The sequence below is a fragment of the Pelmatolapia mariae genome, linkage group LG5, assembly GCF_036321145.2.
Source record: "Pelmatolapia mariae isolate MD_Pm_ZW linkage group LG5, Pm_UMD_F_2, whole genome shotgun sequence".
NCBI lineage: Eukaryota > Metazoa > Chordata > Actinopteri > Cichliformes > Cichlidae > Pelmatolapia > Pelmatolapia mariae.
The window spans coordinates 12448430-12469483 of NC_086231.1; the positions used below are offsets into that span (position 1 = coordinate 12448430).

General features: G+C 37.4%; 1 protein-coding gene across 12 annotated transcripts in view; it reads left to right on the forward strand.

The window, feature by feature from the left end:
• The window catches only part of ptprt (protein tyrosine phosphatase receptor type T), a 304970-nt gene that overhangs the window by 163187 nt on the left and 120729 nt on the right, over positions 1–21054 (forward strand). For all 12 annotated transcript variants that reach the window (XM_063473709.1, XM_063473699.1, XM_063473701.1 and 9 more), the window contains exons 12-14: positions 12111–12312; positions 16028–16130; positions 20317–20593. In XM_063473709.1, coding sequence (XP_063329779.1) covers positions 12111–12312; positions 16028–16130; positions 20317–20593 — 582 coding nt within the window. The remainder of the gene's footprint in view (positions 1–12110; positions 12313–16027; positions 16131–20316; positions 20594–21054) is intronic.

The window sequence follows — 21054 nt, forward strand, 5'->3', positions numbered from 1 at the left end:
GCTGATGACCCCATTTACTCTGTCACACTGCCTGTCTGGCCTGTAGGGGTATGGCCTAGTATCACTTACACCTTTGTCAGTCTATGTGCCCTTCACTACACTGCATGCAGCCTCTTTTCTTTTGCATGTGTGTGTATTTTAAATATTTATTATTTTTATGATTTTACTTTATCATGGTGATATTCACACCATAACACTATATTATAAAAACAATTCACTAACAATAGAATTTCTTTGTGATTTTTAACATTTTACAATATGCTACAGTTTTTCAACTGCAAATTCATGTCCTCAAACTTTAACTTTGTCGGTATCTGATTTATCCAGTAAGATAAAGTTATCTCACTAAAAGCTGCCATAAACGTTGCAATGATGGAATCAGACATATCGGTCTGCGACTGAATGGGGTCATCTTTGCAATTAAATGCAATCTATTTATGATAATAAAGCAATTTACTGTATTATCAGATAAATGTGCTGTCTACATAGACAGAAATGCACATTTAACCATTGTTTTTCTGTCCAGCAACCTTCCTGCACTATAGGATTATAACCAGAATACAACCAGCTTGTAGCCACTTGAGTCGAATGCCCTTGAGTTAAGACTCATTCTGACTGGTGTCAACATATTGGCAGGTCTTTGTATTTATAAATTAGATAGCAATTATTTGCAAACCTCACTCACTCTGGGAGTGATTGCAGTTTGCCCAAATCAGACTCTGACTGTTTGCATCAGTTTGCATTCTGTTGTGCAACCTATGCAATTACTTTGTGATCAAAAGTGGTTGTGAGCATGCAACACCCTCAGGCTCTGAGCAAACTTTTAGTCACCACAAAATACAAGAATATGAAACAGAACCCCCACAATCACTAGAAAGCCACTGATTTTATTTTATTTATTTATTTTTTTGGTTGACACATGAAGGTTATTGTCCTATTATTACTCATGTGAGTATTTTTACACTAGGTGTGTGTTCGGTGTTGGATTGTTTTTCGGTTGAACTGAGTTAATGTGTGTTTGTTTGGCTAATGTTATCTCAAGATGGTGTTACATGAAATGAGCCCTATAATTGATAGTATTCCCAAGGCATTTAAATTATTTTATTATTATGATATTTCATGTCCCTGTATCAATACAATATCCCCATGCAAAATATTGCAATATTATCCTGTACTATTTTTTTCCCATCCATAGTGTTCAGTATCTTCCATATCCTCTAAATCCATGAAAATAAGCAACTTGAACTTTTGCACTGAAAACTAATTTGTATATAACAGCAGTATAGGAGAGTTTTCCAGTTTAACTCTTTTCTTTTTCTTTTTTTAGTAACTAAAAATCCATGTTTTGCTTATTGAAAGACTTGGGTTTTCACTTTTAGAAAAAGGTTTTGGTTTTTTTTAAATTTAAATCTATCTATTCAGGATAGTCAGCATCAGTTTGAACTGCAGTGTTCTGAAAAAGTGCTACATTAAAAATGTAGGGGTCATTGGGCTCCAAAGCCAGTGGAATAATTTTATCATCATGTCAAAACAATATGTCTGGTAAAAAATGAACCAAGAAACTTTAGCATTAAAACTAACTGAGCAAAAAACACATTAACGTCAGGCAACACAGTAAGCCTATCTAAGCGTACCATGAAGGCCTTGTTGCTACACAGCTACTCCTTTAATACTTGCACACTTCCAAGATAAATGAAAGTAAATGTCCCAAAACCAAAGTCTAAGTAATTATAAGTAAAACAGTAAACTTTGTTGGAAGTAGAGAAAAACTTTAGATAAAACAACTGCCAAAAAAAATAAATCCTGTTAGGCTTTGAGTGAGGTTATTGGCAAAGCAATGAAGCAATGTTGTCTGCTATTTTCAACTTTGGGGAATTTTTCTTTCATGTTTATATGCCCCTAAATAATACAATTACAGGTATTGGTGATAACGTGTAATTACAATAATTAGGGGTGTCATGATATATCAGGACTTTTGATAACCAATAAATTTATATTGCATTCAATGTTAAAATACTGTAAACAATCCACCAACAGCACAGACAGTTTATCATGGCTCTCTTTTTTCCAGCAACTCCACTTGAGCCTCAGCTTATCAACACATTTTATGGCCACCTAAATGGCATCAATTATCTGTTGCTGCTGTAACTTCTGTCATACATTGGGAGATGGATGGATTGGATAGGTTGGATGGGTTGTTGTCCCACAATAGCCCACCCAAGTTAGACAGAGTCACTGACACGAATGAAGTTAAGCACTATAGACTGTTCATTTTATTACTCTTTTGTGTTCTGTTTTTTGCTGCCACTCCTCCCCTTTTTGTCTCCTTTCCAAGGATTTAACATGAAAACCCGTGATACTAAACTACTGTGTTCTGTGTTAAAAATAATTTTGCATTATTAAGGATAATTTCAAATGAGCGAAAAACCATTTCGATTGTTTCGACTATATAACAAAAAGATTCAGAAAAAATGTGTTACAACAGAAATAGGTGTGATTCCAAATCTAATTCTGTATATATTTTAATTAATTCAGTTATGTCACACTAAGTTAATTAAAAAGTAGAAAAAAGTAAATTAAGTAAAGTATAATTGAACCTTTTATTAAAAAAATATAAATTAGTTATAGAGAACATGCTACAACACAATTCTTTTTTTGCACTTTTAAGCTGTCTCAAATGATTTGTGTCAGACTCGCTCCACAATGTTGACCTCAGGGCATTTGCATCCATACCATCTGCTGCCAAACTCTTTGTTCTTCGAATTGATAACAATGGTTCTTTGGGATCTTGTATTCTCTATGTTTGTATTTTGCATGTTATCACAATGAGATGCTACAGTCTAACATCTTACGATTATAAACAATAAAAAAAATACATCACAAAAATAAATGTGAAATAAAGGAGTATCAGTAAATGTAGATCTATAAAAATGTACTGAAACTGTGAAGTAAGATCACTTTAATCTGTCTCCCTGTAGTCAAAAAGAAGAGGATTATATATTTAGTCGCAGTAACACAAACACACACAGGCATACTGTCTCATACACACACACACAGGCCTTGCACAAGGGGGTAATAATCAGAGAGGATTATCCATCCCCCATCGCTACGCAGGATTAGGTGCAACCTTCTAATCTCTCAAGCATTACGACTTCCTGATGTACAGCCAATCAGGGCTACAGTCCCATTTCTCTAGCCAATCACATGCTCCTCAAGAACCCCACAAGTCAACTCAAACCAGCTCCTCAGTTGGCAATTACAAGTGTTTTGGCTCCCTTACTTATGAAAATTTTATTCTCACTTTTTAATATTTTACTTATTTTTTCTCACATATTAGCTCAGCTGTGCACACCTTTGCTATAAATGTAATGTTTTATGAATGTTACTGTAGGCAGTGTTTACTAAAAATGCACAGTGATCACATTTAATAATTTTAACAAAGACAGTCTGTATTTTTAAATTAAGTTCATATTTGGATGGACCTGAACTGCGAGGTGTAACAACCAATAGCTGTCCAAATCTAATGGGGAAATCTGATGGGGAAAATGGCCAGACTTTAGAAGCAGTTGCAAGATAAAGTGACTGATAAATGAATCCAGAACTGAAATTGGTATTTTTGCATTATATTATACCAGACAGTGTTGTGTAAGTCAGTGTACAAGAATTTGCCATGTTGTTGAGTAAATAAATTTGTTAATGTCAGACAGTTTGTACTTTTGTAGACTGAATATGGTGACATAGGCTACCACACAGCTATCAGGTGGGCAAAGGACTTACACCTTTGAGTATAGGGCTAAAAGCAGGACGTTTTTTGTGACGCTCTCAGATGCAGAATGGATGGAAGATCTTGCATTTGCTATTGATGTGACTGCATTAATGAATGAACCACATCCCAAACTGCAACTGTCAAAGGCCTATTTGCACATGAAATGTAAAGCCTGGTGAAAACATTCATGAGACAGTGGCAGTTTCTTTAAAGCCAAATGTGAGGTCACATTTTTACTGACCTGCCAACACTGAATATGTTAGTTCTCTTTGGATCTAAATTGATATATAAACAAACATTCTCAGTGATGTAATTTGCCAAATCCAGACACAGATTCTCTCTCAGTGATAATCATGTCTATTGTACATTTCATTACCTAATTGTAATTACGAGTAGCATTTTATAAAGAGATAAAATTAAAACTGAACAGATTTGAGGTCAGCTTGGAACAACCCAATGTGTCAAAAACATGATTTTAGTTCAGTTTCTCCACACACTTAGTTTCTCATGTGACCCCTTGGGGAAATTAATTGCCCTCCTTCGATCCAAAGGAAGAAAAACCAAACTTGAAAAAAAATGATGAGCTTGTCACTAGTCTGTTTTTCACAGTTATAACTTCTTGGTGTTTAAAAAAGAATAGCACAGCAAACAACACATTTCACACTTCAGTCATAAATCACTGTCAATCTGTGGTGAATATCGTGTCAGCAAATGATTTTTAATGTAGGAATGAGAGCAGAAAAAGCGTTTGTTGTCTACATTAACATCTAGAGGGAGAGTGCTCGCTCTGTCACTTATCTTATCTCGGCTGGCGGGAAGTTGCTGTGTGGCTGTCAAACAGGCATTAGTGGGATGCCGATTCAGGCCGTTTCCTGTCAAACTGTCACCACTGGCTGATTTTAATGCTCCATCTCTGATTGCTTCTTCTAGAGTGAACAGAATTCTGCTCTTTGATACTTTTGTGGAGCTAGTAGTATTGATTTTCATGTGAACTTTTGGTCGACAAATGAGAGGATAAAAGAACATTTCAAGGCTCTTGTATCCTGTCATGTGTTAAATTATATACTCCCAGAACTTTTCACTCTTGCCTTCTGCCTCTTGACTGATTGAGCAACCCGATTAAGCCATCCAGACCTTTTTAGTGATTAGCAGTTCAGTTCATTTAATGTATTATTTGTCTACTGTTTATCTCTCATATAGTTCTCGGTAAGACCTGCTAGATGGAAGATTTATCAAGCTATATTTTGCCCTCAGCTTGGTCTATTCCGCTTATCTTTCTCTCTCTCACTTGTGTTATCAAGAGCCAGTGACAAAAATAGAGATAACACAGCTAGGAAATATTATCGGACTATTGTCTGTAGCTATTTCTATCTCCAGTTAGCTTATCTATTTGGGCACAATTGAAAAATAGGACAAGGAAAACAGCAAACATCTCATTCCCATTTGTGTTTTTTATTTATGCATACATATTAGGATGTGTTCATCTCTCTGTGTGCAGGCATTCATTTGTGGATTATATAAGTCTTTGAATTTGTACATCTTTGTGTGTGTGTGTGTGTGTGTAGTGTGTCTATCTTTGTATTAGCATTTGTATTGCTTCTGTGTGTGTAGTGACCCAGAATGTCTTGACAATATAAAGTCATGAGCTGGAGATGAAGGTCCCAAATGAAAACTTCTAAAAGCAGAGATGCTGAATCTTAAAACAATAGGTGCATCCTAACTCTCAGACTGACGCAGGATGTGTCAAGTTACACACTAAAGAGAAGACGTAAAGAATTTTTTTTTCAAAGTATTAATCTATTACAACCATACGGAAATCTATTAAATGTTTTCTTGTTATAACTTCACATTGAGAAGGTGTATAGCTTGGAAGAGTTTGTGAAGGCTTTACTATTTCGGCAAACCTCTTTGAATTTTAGAGATCAAACGCCAAGTGTGGGATAGATTTGTTTTTAAACTAAAACTTATTTTTTCCCTTCTTCATTCATTCTTAACAGATTTTAAAAATTATACTGAATTTCCACACAAACCATTAGACTCTGTTACTTAACTTTCAAGCATCAGCTAACGGAATAAATACGCTTTTTTTTGTGACCTGCATGAACTGCAGGAGTAAAGAGCTGTTATGCAGTCACATAACTAGATAAAAAGGTCACTGACTAAGGTTTCAGACAATATCTTGGAAATTAATGTTTCAGATTATAATTAAGTGAATGAAAACGGTTTGTTGCATGTATGTTAAGTTATCTTAAAAGTCAAAATTATGGTTCAGTCGTTGATCGGTAGGGCTTCATAGATTGGGTCCAAGCAAGGAAGAGTTGTGTTTCGCTTCAGTCGTTGTCCTTTAAGGTTCAAGCCCACAGAAAGCTGTATTGCCTTTGTTCTCTTTGTTATCTGAATTAGCACTCTGCACTAACATGCTCTGCTGTGACTAACTTCAACCTTTTAACTTGGTTAGTGGTAGGTACCAGCTAACGGTGGATCTTCTGCGGGATGTCGCCTTGTTGCGATCAGAATTTATTTTGGTGTGTCTATTTGCAGAGCAAATGGCAGAAAGCTTGGAGAGGTCAGATCAGGCCTCTGCCAGTAAAGTCAGAGCAGTAAAGAGCAGTCTTCTCACCTCAGAAGTGAGAGCGGAAAAGAAACCGGGAACAATGGCCAGCTGTGATTTTGTCTAGCTGGTAAAAGGTGTCACTTTACAGATGCAGGAGGTGGCCTTTCACCTCCTAGGGCCACAAGGTAGTATTTATAGCACACAAATGAATGGAGCTACTGCCTTCGTCATAGCTCCTACGAGCGACAGAAAAGAATCAGCAAATGGCAAGAACAGGTGCATTGCGTGCTATAAAAATGTTTGTTAATGTATAAAGCTGCAGTGTAGATAAAACAGAGTTTTACTGCTGCAATCCATGGATCTGTATAAATAAGTCTAACAAAGCAGTGGGGGGGGGGGGGGGGGGGGGGGGGGGGTAGATCTAGGCTTGCCAGTTTAGAAGAAACCAGTAATGTTCAAGTGAATTGTTCATGACTATACCAAAAAGGGGGGGAAAAAAGCAATGAAATACTTACAAGATACCTTAAACAAGGTTTATTTATGTATACAAAATGCTTGTAGCAGAGAGGTAAACAATGTGAAAATCCATTAAAGTAAATAAAACAGAGCAGAAAGAGCAAATACCTCACATAGTCTGTTCTTAATTCAACAGGACAGAGAACACTGACGCTAAGATGGTGAAGAATGAAGACACTGCATGTTCTCTAATAAAACAAACAGGAGCACAGAGAACAAGAATGGAAAATAGCAAAACTCAATAGAAATAACATTCTAGATTGCACAAAGGCTCTTCAATAAACATCCTTTATTTTCATAAGCCTTGGCCATGATTCCAAAAGCTGCAGCGAGGCATCATACACCCACCGTGTGTTTGTAGTAGGCTTGACTTCTGGGTGGAAGTTATGACTTTTAGTATTCACAAGCATTTGTCTTCTGTGTTTGTTTGGACAAAATAAATACAGTATTATGCAGTACACAGACACACAAACACCTGCACAGATATAAAATTACAGCGAGTGATTTCAATATAAGATGCTCTTTTAAATGGTTTTAGACATGTTGGTGACAAGTTGTAAAAAATACTTTTTACTTTGTGATATAAACGTAATATCAAATGTTAAAAACTCATAAATAAATATTTAAAGCATACAATCTTTAGCTACAGTAGAAGCAGTTTAAAAAGAGTGTTTCCCACTTTAGAGTATTAAGATGGGTATTTATAAATAAAAAGCCATACTGCTCCTTATGACTACAGGTTAGAATGTTATCCTCAAATTATTAGCACCCAGAGGGACATTTGCTAATGTGCCGCTTGGGTAAAGAGCTGTGGTAATCTCTTACAAGTTGTAAACGCGAGCACATAGATCTGGATGAGTTCAAACTTTGGCTAACAATTGCCAGTTGTTGCTATGTAAGTGATTAGCTAGCAACCTGAACAGCTCAGGTAAATTGACCAACTTTAAGGAGTCGGTATAAAGTGTATGAGCTTGATTGGGATGTCTAACCTGAGCATCTGACTTAGTGGAATAATGATAACAAGCGTTGCCTTGAACTGACTAGATTGAGGCAGTTATATTACCAGCCAATCCCATTTTCATTGGAGCCATTCAAGTTTACCAGAGCTTGCTGTGCTACGATTAATTCACAATTCTCTTCCATACAATGCACTGCGTTTTGGTAAATGTAGCATAGTAAGCCCACAGCTTCGAACATTCTGCTCTGACTGTATAGCACAGAATGTAAATGTACAGTAATTTCAATGTTAATCTGCTTACACTGGTAGCTTCATCAGTATTTGGGGTTAGTTAGGAATTTGAAAAGGTCACAAAGAATAAATCTTTCAGAAATCCTGATAGCAGAACTATAGTTATCAATATTTCCATGTTGATCAGTCTGGAACTGATACCAATGTAAAACCCACCCCTATTTATGTGTTCCTGTTCTATTTTCCTCACCTTTCACTTTTCCCTTCTCCTGTTCCTTTGATCATTTCTTTCCATTTCTACTTTATCATCTATTTACCATTCTCACTTTCTCCTTTCCTACCCACTAATTCAATCACGCACTAACTCACACATATGTCTGCCTTCCCTCTGGTAAGTTATCCCTCAAAGACACACACTCTATTACCCAAGATGCACTGCCCCGCTGCGCGCCTGCCTTTTCATTGGCCAATAAAACAACCTGAGCTTTATAGCTCTACCAATTCCAAGTACATCAACTATAAAGGGAGAAAGAGAGAGAGTGAAGAATGGTGAGGAAAAACAAGGAAATTGTGAAGAAAAGGGAGGAAGAGAAAAAGAAAAGAGTGGCTAGAAAGAGGAAATACCCTGTAAAGGGTAGAAGATGGAGAGAAAGCAAGAGTCTACTGCTCAATATGGAAAGAAATGTGAGTGGGTAAGATGAGAGAAAAAGAGAGACGGAGAGAGCATAAAGCCTATAAAAATATAGAGAGCCATTCATGACTTATAAAATAACAGCCATCGATGTGCAAACCAAAACTGCAGCGTAGATGAAAGAGATGATATTTTATTGTTCCAGCCCCCAAGTCCCAGCCTGTATAAATAGCTATTGATTCACCATGTTTTATTCAGCCAGCCAGGCGAACTTTCAGGCCTGGGAGACGTCAGCCGTTGTTGAAGGCAAAGCTGCTGCTCTGTCTAGGGTTTTTCTGCTGCGTTTTAGACTGTTATCTTCTATTGGCTAAAGGTTTTGTCCCAGGTTCCTCAATCTGAGAGGCACTTTAGTCATCTGTCTGGTTTGTAGCAGGGGAGTAATGTGTCGGGAAAGTGGAGGAGAAAACTTCTTATCATTTTACCATCTCAGGTCACTGGCAGTAAAATTGACGAAAAAACAAAAAAAGAAGGAAGACTAGTAGAAGCATTGTTTGTGGCTTTAGGCCCTTATTTCAACTTTGGAGGGTTTTGAGGTAGTTCGATTTTAGCCAGAAAAGAGCAGCGGCCTCCAAATATCTAGACAAGGTAGAGTTTCAGTCTCGCGTTAAATTCACAATAGAAGCAAAGAGCTACTGAACATAATGGGAACATTCATTCATGTCAGACCTTCTGATCTCTTTTCTAACTATTGCTATCCATAGGAACAGCTTTTCACTAGGGGACAGTGGCAATCCCAATGCATCAAATAACGCAGACAAATGAGCTCAAACTAACTATGAATCTTTATTTTCTGCTTATGAATAACATGAATGTACTGTAGCTTCTGCACCATCATATGTCCGAGTCTGGGGCAGCCATTCTATTGTCTCACATATTTACATGGTCTCCCTTACTTTGCGTCTTTTCTTTCTTCTGCTCTGTCCTGTTGTATGTCCTCGCTCTTTGCATTTGTATTTGCTCCAGCACATCCATCCAAAGTCACGTATTCACACATCAGTACTACAGCCTGGGGCCTAGTTGAAGTGATGCACCCAGCTGTCAATGCCTTTGATTTGACTGTTAATGGGCTGACGTGGACCACCCAACATCCATGATTTTGAATTCCTGAATTCGTCCTCCAACAAATGTGCTATTTCACTCTAACACACTCCCATGCACACTCGCAGCTACCCACTTTCCCTTTGTGTCTATCCACATCACTTGTTTCTTTTCATGTCCTTGCTTTCTTTTCCTTATTCATTCTTGTTCAGTCTTGTTTTTATCTTCCTCTTTATCACCATTATTATTTTCATCGTTGTCTTCTTTTTTACTCACTCCCACTAATCTGCTTTGAGTGTATATCAATTCAGTATTCTCATTTTAAATTGAGAGTAATGGTGCTAAAGATTATCAATACATTAAATTAAAACCCTTCCTGGAATCCATAATCCATCACTGTTTGATTGCGCAAATGTGTTTGTGTCTAAATTAGCCTATCATCTATTCATTGCATTTCTGTGTTCCAAAACTTTGTGCTGTACTCAGTTTGTTTGTCCACCTTTTTCTTTCTTTTCCATCTTTTCACTATACCCCTTTGTGTCATTCTGTGCTGTTCATTCTGAAATATGACATATTGTCTTTATTCCTGAATGTAAACTGGAGAGGTCATAGTCATGTTGTTCCTCCAGAACAGTTCTCTGTTGTTTTTTTCACCTGTCTCCCTCAAAATGTTTTTATTCTTGCTCAGTTATTTCTGTGTATTATGCATCTCTTAAGGATCTTTCTCCTTGTTAGTTAACGTATTTGGTAACTTTTCAGTTGATGTGAGTCTGACATTTAATGATGTGATTTTTTTTCCTGTTTTTGTAGCCATAGCTATGATGCTGTGATGCTCTAATGGTGGTGGGAAAGTTTTCCTTTGAGAATTTGGGGTTGACCATGTTGCCTTTACAGAGCATTTAGTCATGAAATCGAAAAATTAGAAGACAACTAAAAGGAAACATGAGCCTTTCTAGGTGAGGTAGCTCTGCAAGTTGGCAAAAGATTTTGCATTGGTTGCGGTTTCCACCTCACCAAGTGCCTTATGACTCACTCGTTTTGTTGTTTCTGTCTCTCTGGTTCAGTCTCCTGCTCTACCTGCCTCTTTGTTTTCACCTTCACACTTTATCCAGTACGTTTTTTCACACTTTGTGGCTAAAAGACAAACAGATATGTACTCGGACAAGCACTTACACACAACCACAAAGTGCTGAAATGTGTTTGGAGTTGATTTGCTTTTAATGTGTTTTTTCCCACCACTCAATAATCTTTTGTACTGACTGTCATTCACAATGACAGCTGTCCTCCTGTGTTTTATCGTGCGTGTTTGTGTGTGCCCATGTGTGCAGTCATTGATGGTTTCACAGTGTGGAAACTTGCCAGTAGCAACACCACGACAGACATTGACAGTTCTTTTAACAGAAGAACTATTTTAGTGTTTCTGCCAGTTTAATGGTTACGGGTCAATTTGCTCAATTTGTTCCAGTCTCAAAGTGGAGATCATGGAGAGACACACAGACCTATTGTAAAGAGCCACCATCTCTTGAACTCCAAAAATTGATTTGTACTGCATTTAGCAGACAATTTAATAACTGATGATTGATTTACTGGATTTTTTAGATGTGTCAGTGGAGGTGTTTGGAAGATGGTGACTCTGAATTTAAAGCTTACTTTCTTTTGTTTTGTTTTTTGTTTTTTTGTGATTTGAAGATTAAAAAATAGAAGAAAGAAAATCAGTCTATTTTGATATTCTTTACAGGTTAAAATTACTGTTTATACCATAACATATTTTACACTCTAAGACTGTACTTAAGCTGGCATTTTTGAAATTAAATCAAATCAAATGAAATGTCTAATGGGAAAATTGAACATTCATGTTGACAAAAGAATGATCACTGATTGCAATTCCCCTCAGGCCATGTAGCATTTATAGCATTTTTCATTTTATTGGTTGGTTGTACAGCCAACTGTACACCAGTTGTACATCAGTGAATCCAAAGGATGCTGTTGCATGCCTGCGTGTACAATTAGATGAATGCATAAATGTGTTCTTTTTAAATTTTGAAGCATTATTCAATCGAACCAAACTACTTATGGATAAAAAAAACGAAAACGGATATTATTGATTGAAATCAAGCATTACAAAAATTGGTTTAAACAAATTGATATCTAAAACCTCAAGTGCAACGTTAAACCAAACCTGCTTGTTCCTTCCTTTAAAAATAAATAAATAAAAGATATTTCAGTTATGTTAAAATTAAATGAGCTATCACTTGTTTATTTAAATTGCATGAGTGAAACAAATGTAAACAGATGAATAAATAAAGCTGAATTATGTAAGTGCATTTAAATGTAAAATTTTCCCATCTACCTCTAGATTACCTATAAGGCACTGAGCTCCTTGGACCCCAGTGCTGATCTGACAACCCAGCGGGGACGGGTTTTCAAGCTGAGGAATGAGACCCACCATCTGTTTGTTGGGCTGTACCCGGGAACCACCTACTTCTTCACCCTTAAAGCATCTACCAACAAGGGCTTTGGTCCGCCTGTCACTACCCGCATAACCACCAAGATTGCAGGTAAACATTACTGTTAGGTGTTATTTGCTTCTTAAAACATTAATACCACATACAGACAGTAAAAACTTGTTTATTAGACAGCCTGCATGCTGACATGTCAGTCAGTTGCACTATAAATAAGCGTTTTAATTTGTGTCTCTCTTTGTCTGAATGACCATTTGGTTGTTCTCCCATCTGGCTTTTTATCTGGCTTTGTAACCCCCTGTTTGTGTCACCAGCCTTGGTCCACAGAAAATGTCAGTCGCCGCACAAAAAAAGGAAAAACAATCAACTTTTGTGGCAAGAATTGTGAAGTGCCCTCATATGTTAATACAGCTCTTTATTCTTGAATGAGAGAACATTATCATTTCAACTGTTTAGAGAAGGCTATGCTGTGATGCCCAAATGACAGAATGACTGATGCTAAATAAAACCCTTCAGCTCATTCTTTGTTATCTAAATCTCTCTGTGTACCTTTCTGATTTCACATTTTGCCTTTTTTTTCAACAATTCTCCTGTAAGCCCTTTACAAATCTTTTACTGGATTGTCTCTCCTTTGTGGTTTGTTTGTTAAGCTAATTAGACCTCATTGAGGCAGTTGTGACCTTTGGAAAAAAAAAAAAAAAAGAAAACAGAAAGCTCTGAGGAGACACTCCCTGTAAGTTTGTGCTAAACCGATAAACTCTTATGGTTACAAGTCAACTTTATACAGAAGGAACTCTGAATAAGTATCGCATTACTGAGAATAATTTTAATTTAGGAATGAATACAAAAGCTGCAGAGTAAAATATGAACATTTAGAAATATAAACCACTCGGCATTTCACTGAAAGCTTGTCACTTCCACATTTGTCAGTCTCATTACATAGTTGACTAGCATATCAAGATATGAAGCACAGATCTTGTGCTTTCACTGTGTGTGCCAAAAGAGGCTCTGTATTCAAACCACTTCATATTCATTCACTTATCTGTATTCAGTCCTGGAGTCTGTTAAGTGCCACAGCAAGTGTCCACTCTTTTACTAAAAAAAGCAGTGTGGTTTATAAAAAATGGCCTGAAATTGTTTTCTGTTAACGACACTATTCAACTTAGTTCAATTCCATTTGGTTTTATTGATATAGCGCCAAATCACAACAGCAGTTGTTTTAAGCTCTTTATATTGTACAGTAAAGACCCTACAATAATACAACCCAACAATAATACAGTAAACTACAATATACACTAGCGTGTGTTGACGGTATACACGTCACTTCTATTCCCTATAATATAAAAAAACCCCAAAATGTGGGTTTGTGGCTTAAAGTCAAGTGCGAATATACCACTGAATCCAGACTTGTCACAGTGCTGCTGTACACGATGAAGTCCTGACTGATCTAGAAGATGAATGTGTAATGTGTTAACAGTATGTTTTAAGTGTTGTCCTATCTGTCAACACCTACAGTGATTTTTAGTGTGACCTTTCCACCGAGCCTCCGTTCTTCCATCATCCTTTCAAGACTTAACAACACATTGCCAAGAGGAACAAAAGGGAAATGTGGTGCCTCCACACATAACAGATATGTCTTCTTCCAAATGTCACGCCATCACCAATCTTTATTATCTCGTTCAGGAGCTACAGGATGAAGAGATTTAAATTAAATGCTGCAGACACATAGAGATGGATGGACAGAGTGGCGGGGGTAGGATTCATGCTAATAACCTGAATGCCATACCAATCAGGAAAAGAAGTGTTGATGTTCTACTCAGACATTTATATGCTGCACCTTCAGTATGAGGGCATGACAGATGTGAAATTAAAATTTGAGTGTAATAGAATGTCTGTGAAGCCCTCGGAGGTGAAGCTTACATCTACTTTTTCTTTATCTTTATACATCCTGATAATGTCATTCTTGTTGAGATATACTGTAATGTTAAAAAAACAAAACATTTCATAGCAATTTAGCATTTACATGTTTTAAATCAGGGATTCGACATACACATGGGAGGGTGCTTTTTTCTTCCGTTGTTGACTCAGAGGAATGAAATATAGCTGGCTTTGCCATATGCACGTCCGTGTTTGTCAGTGACGAAGAAGTAGATCTCAAAGCTTGGTTTTTTTTTTAGACTTCTTTTTTTATTCAAGTTATATTTAATAGTTACATTAACCCTTTAAAGGCCAGACCATAAAAAATAATAATAAAAAAATTGTATTTGTATACTACCACAAAGGTACTAGAATGCCTTTCTGGTAGTATCTTGCAAAGCACTGTTGGTGTGCATATAAGTCAAGAAACATATTGTATTTCTGTGATTTTATACCTTTACAAACCCTTTGTACAGAGTTACTTTTGGGATTGGTTTTGGGATGTATCGCTATTTCTAAAACGTGTCATTAGGAGGAGAATGATTGTTGGTCAGCTAGCATGTTCACTTGTTTCAAATTGCAGTCAAACCCTTTTGAGATATTGGTTTCTTGTTCAATAGGGCACAGTCTCTCTTACAGACAATCCATCAGTCTGAGATGCATAGGTCAAAGATATATCCTAACAGGGATATATCTTCTTTGCTAGGGTCTTGTACATGTGTATGAGCATGCTACAAAGATCAGTGTCTCCAATATGTTCACTGCAGGCATGAATGAGTCAAGGGCAAAGGTCATCTGTCTTTGTGTGGGCATCATTGTTCCAGTGTTCGATAGTCGAAAGAGGAATGATCCCACAGGCATCAGATTGCATGGCCTTGCCCCATAAAGTTAGATGCTCCGTCTATTATTTATTAAACAGGAAGAAAAACCCAAAAATGACAAATCATGCACTGTTACAATGCTTGTAACATCTTGGTATACAAATATATGTCAGTATAGTAGAATTACACATGCTTGTACTTTTTTCTTGACATTTATCATATTTACAGTTTTTAAAAGATCTCATATTTTATTCATTATGTGTAAGAACTGTACCTCCTATGTGCTGGCTCTGGGCATGAATCGGTGATGGGCAAAGCACATGTATCTTTGTGTGGACCTCTTTGCTCCACTGTTTGACCAAAGAGGCATGATCCCACAGGCATCAGATTGCATGATTGCTTTGGCCTTGTCACATAAAGTTTTACAGTCCAAAACAAAAACCATGTACTGTTACAATTCATGTAAAATGATAGTATACTAATGTATAGCATACTAAAATTACCAGAATTCACGTACAACGCTAATAAATCTGCATATTTTGTTCTAGACATTTACTATATTTACACTTATGAAATTATTTTAGCCTTAATTTCATCTGATAGATAAATAAAAGTGTTATATAAACACCAATGATCAGAAAAGTTTTCATTTGTTTTGTAACGAGACATTTTGAGTTGCATTAGCTTCAGGTCACAACTTTTACCATGAAGGGACAAATCAACCATATGTTTTTAGAAAAGTATTTAAACCTTATAAAACTGTCTTATTTTGAACTTGTCATGTTACTTAATTATTTTCATTAAAGGCTTCCTGGAGGGCAGCTAACTAAAAAGGTCTTTCATTTAAAGACAGATTAACATCGGGTGGGTTTTTTTCTGAGAATAACAAAACTATGACATGGCTCAAACAAGTTAACTTAATTTTAGTGCATTTTTAAGAAAGGTATAGGGACTCAAAATGTGCTCTACCAAATGACTGACCACAACCCAGAGCTTTTTAAATGATTCTGGCCAATAAAATCGTCCGTGTAAGGTAACCTGTTTTAAAATTTAAATTTGTTAAACCTTTTCAGCCCCCATGATGCCAGAGTATGAGTCAGAGTCTCCACTTAATGAGACCGAGACAACCATCACTATCCTGCTGAAACCTGCCCAGTCCCGCGGAGCACCTATCAGGTAATTTCTTAACGTTCCTTAACAAAATTTTAGTTTCTTTTTCATAGAGTTTCTTTTACTATCCTCTGCTGTCCTACTCACATTTTTCCTCCCAGCATCCCATCTACCTCCCTTTCATTACCCCCCTACTTTTTTCCATCCATGTTCTTTTGGTCTTCCTTCAGGGCCCTTTTAGAGCCATTGCAGTTACTCACACATATAAGTCTAATTTGTATGCAAAGGAATTCAGAGAATGATTTTTTTTTTAATTTGTCAGTGAAACATTTTGCCATTACTCATTTTGCTTTTTGTAACTTTTTTGGCTATTCACTAGTGGAATTGCAACTTCTACTGGACATTGCAGGCCCAAGTGTCTGATACTTTAGCTGGTCACTTGAAACTTTGTTTTAATTTAAGGTTTCAGCCATCAAATTCTTAACATAAGGAAATGGAAATTTGGATTTTATTGAGCATATTGTACAGAAAACACCGTATTCATAGTCTTATACATAGATATTGATGGTGTTATAAATTTGTACCATACATGCGAAAACAAGGACTAAACAGTATAAAAGAAAAAAGCCTCAGCATAAACTAACACTTGGAGTGGGTTTTTAGCTTGGCTCACAAAGTGTGTCTGTAATTTGCTGACACTACCAGTTTTGGTTAACTAAAAGACACGTTTAACACAAAATTTAATTAATGGTAATTCTTAGTTTTATCAACCTTCAACAAAAAGTCAAACAGGACAAACAGCACCCACCTGTCTCTTAAGGCCCCGGATAAACAGGCCTTGTGACCAGTCAGTGGCAACCATGAGTCACAAGGGAAAAATTGTGTAATCTGGTGGCTGCAAGTTGCTAACTGTCAGTGAAATTGACTATATGAGCCTCATTCAGACAGGCCAGTGGCACCTGCTGATCACTAAGGAAGAGTGAATGCTGCAGTCGTTGCTGGAGGTTGCTGACAGTCACTGGTCATTGGTTGCAAAGAGGTATCCAATCAAAAATCTTTTGATTGCTTTGGTCTCTAGCAGGTTGCCATGGTCAGCAGCAGATTGTGCGGCTTGTCTAGCAACCGGAGAAATCACAACGTTTGTGGTGCAAGAACATCTTTGCGAATGACTTCCCCAATAAATAGATTGTGTTTGCATGTTCTGCAAAATCCCTTAGAATGCTTTTATCAGGCACACACACAGCACACACAGGTTTTATTTTCCCAGTCACCAGTCCACTGTATTCACTTCAAAACAAAGCAGCGAGTGAAGGCACCCAGCTAATTTATTTCTTTTCCTTTTCTCATTTTTTCAGCCAGCATGTTTTTAATTAAAAGTTCACTTTGAACATGTGATCTCATCCATTTAATTGGTGCAGGGGAGAACATTATTCTCGCTCGCCTTTAGGGAAATACAGCTTCGACAATGCTGTGTGGAGAATATATATCACTTCAATTTAGACTTTGGGAAATGGATTTGTGAAATGTGAGTGTAGGTCAGTGGTTTAGCATTAATTTTTGTAAATCCCTTATCATATCTTATCATTAATCACCCGCAGATGGCAAATATATCTCATGTTGAATTAGGCTGCACCCCCATCTTTATGTGTTTATCAACTAGAGATAAGCCCATTAATGTGTTTGCTTATTATGTGTGTTTGGTGCAAGTATTACATGTTTTAAGTGGCAACAGATGTACGTGTGGAAGCAGGAAAAAAAGGCATCTGTTTGTTAATGTGCACACAAATGTTTTTGCTGCAATTGTTTTCTTATTCATCCTGCAGATCAGAGCATCTGAAATTTAGGAGGTTAGATAAGTTTTTTTTTCTCAAAAAGGCTCTGTAAAGAGAAGCAGCTGTTGAGACACACACTCATAAGATGCACTCTGACACACACATCAGGCTGCATGCTCAGGTGCCTACACGTTCACTTTCACATAAATGCACACAAGCGGAAACCATTGTAAATGTTTACAGTGATTGGCAGTGCAGATATGCACCAGTTGATTAAAATCCAGTGCTTAATATTGTGTAGGTCTCCTTCATGCTGCTAAAACAGCTGCTGGGCCTGTCATGGAATCTCTGAGGTTGTCCTGTGGTATATGACAGTGGCACATTACAGATTCTTTGAGCCCAGTGGGTTAAGATTTAGACTTCTATGGATCTGGCTTGTTCTCGGGCATCCTGAGTCTCGAGGCTGGCTAAGCACCATGGATTCTGTTACATTTCTTCAACATGTCTTGATGAGATTTTGCAAAGTGAACAGTGCATTGTCCTGCTGTGCAAAACCACGGACATTGGTGGGTGGTGTTGCCATGATAGAGTGGCTTGGCTGGAAGGAATATTACTTCAGTGTGACACAAAATGACATCCACATAATATAGTTGCTCCAAAACAGGAACATGAAGAAAATAAGTCTCAAAAATCTCTCAGTTTTACTTGCAAATATATTCATACATACATGCTCCATTGATCAGAGTGCATGACAAAAAAATGTCTGCAAGCCTCAGCAAAACACTTTCCAGAAGTATACAGTACCAGTGGAAGGTCTGAACAAACTTTTCATTGGTACTGATGAGATATATTTATTTTAAGCCTTGACTGTAAACTTCAACTTTAAAGCTTAAAACCAAGTTTTAACAGTGACAGTAACAGCTGTCTATTTGAGGAAAAAAACAAACAAAAAACCCCCAAAGAACACACACACACACACGCAGTGTTTTCTTCACTTTTCAAATTCACTCGCTTTATGTTGCCTAATAATCACACAGCCATCCACCAGCCTCAGAAAATCCCCTTACTCTAAATGTTCAAGCTGTAAAGGTGTAACATCTCACAAACAGAGTAAAGGTACAATAACACACATACACACACTTATGGATATGTATTCAAAGACATGGATAGTTACAACAGAAGCACACACACACATATAAGGGCTCCCAAGCGCTCGACACAGACCCACACATACACAATTCCCTATCCGCTCCTTGTGCTAGGCCCCTGCTTCATCCCTTGTGCAGCCTCTGAAAGCCATTAGTTTGAAATGGATATTTTACCAGAAAGGCAGAAACAGCAAAGAGAGTGACAGTAAGGGAGAGAGAGATAGACTCATCTTTGGTCATCAGCAATTATCTTTTATGAAAGCTGCCAAACGGGAACAGGGGATAATTGGCCGCGGCCCCCTTCACAGAAACATACATTTCCCTAATTGCGTATAATTGTGAAGTGAGTTCTTGGCGTGGAGGACGGAGGTAATTGCGGAGGGCCGCTGCGTTTGTCCTGACCGCTAAAGGAGCCCTCAGCCATTCATGAAGCCTCTCAGAGTGTAATGGAAACACACATACACATGAAAGCAGCTCCACTGCACAAAGATAGATGTTCATTCAAGTATATAAACACCCCACTACACATGTGTTAAAATACACACAAGCACAAGCACACCTGCCAAAGCACATACAGGTAAATGCGCACCTGTTAGAGAGCATGCACACACACGTGCACTTGATGTACACATAAAGAATATAAGGCAAGAGGAGACACTTTTGGACTTTGAAAAAGATCCATTCATTTCGACCCTCACCTTTCTCTTATATATACACACACATATGCACACACATGCACACACACACACACACACACACACACACACACAGACATATGTATTTTCTTCCTTTAAGCTGTACTGGGCTGCTGAATCAGCACAGGAAATGATTTGCCAGGAACTTTGTTTGAAGTTTAGCTTCTAAAGTATATCTGTCGTTCAGAAATAAGTGACCCTTATAACAAATTATACGCCTTTTTAATGGTTAGTTTGGGATTTTGTGAATTTTTTTCCCCCCTCATAGCAGACCTCGGGCCTCTTCTGCTAATGCTTTTATTGTAATAATGAATTTAAAGCACTCTGGAAAATGAAAGCTTTTAATGATGGGAGCTACTGGGGATAGTAAAGTTAAAGTAGAGTTGTCAGTTTTATGTGTTATGTCCCTATTTCAAAACAAAGTGTGTCTCTACTGTACTAACTGGACGAATAACAGTTGAAATATTATCAGGTTATTGTGATTATTTTTTTATTCTTTTCAAAAACTCTGGCTGTCATCGTTGCCACGTAAACCATCTCCTCATAAGTATTGCTTTAGGTAGTGATAAGTAGATTTGTTCCTGTTTCAGTAAACAACATAAGACACTACTTTTAAAGACGTCATTTATTTTTCCAGCTCCTACCAGCTCGTTGTGAAGGAGGTGCGCAAGTCCAAGACCCGCCGTGCCGCTTCTGAAGCCCCTGAGTGTTTTTCTGTCCCAGTGAGCTTCCGCAATGCCTCCATCTTGGACTCACCCTATTACATTGCTGCTGAATTACCACCATCCAGCCTCACGGTGGTACAGCCCTTCACTGTGGGGGACAACAAGAGCTATGGTGGTTTCTGGAATCCTCCGCTGTCACCTGCCAAGAGCTACAGCATCTACTACCAGGCAATGAGCAGAGCCAATGGGGTGAGTCTCAACTCTCCAGAAGTACCCATTGTAACAAGAAGTAGCATGTTCATATTTCCCATCTGGCCAAATTAGATTTAATTTAAAAATAATTACAAATTAGATTAGTTTACATTTTGGGTTTATTGTCATGTCATTAATAATGGGAATAATAGTGACTTTTGAGGCGCACAACACATGGTGTAACAAATTTGATATGAAGCTTTACCAGGATTATCTTATTTTTATTTGTCATAAAAAATAATTTTAAAAAACAGCAACTTTAAAACCATTCTTTGGCTAGCAAAAGCAAAAGTAAAAACAAACATATTATTTCTCAATCTCAGCAGATTATTAAAAAAAAGGGCCAACAATTCTGTTCCTAAGTCATTAATGTGACAGCAAGTGATTGAAGTTAGAATACATATGGAGACAGAGTTATGCAAGGGCATTTTGTGTGACTTCTCAAGCCTGTAGTTTAA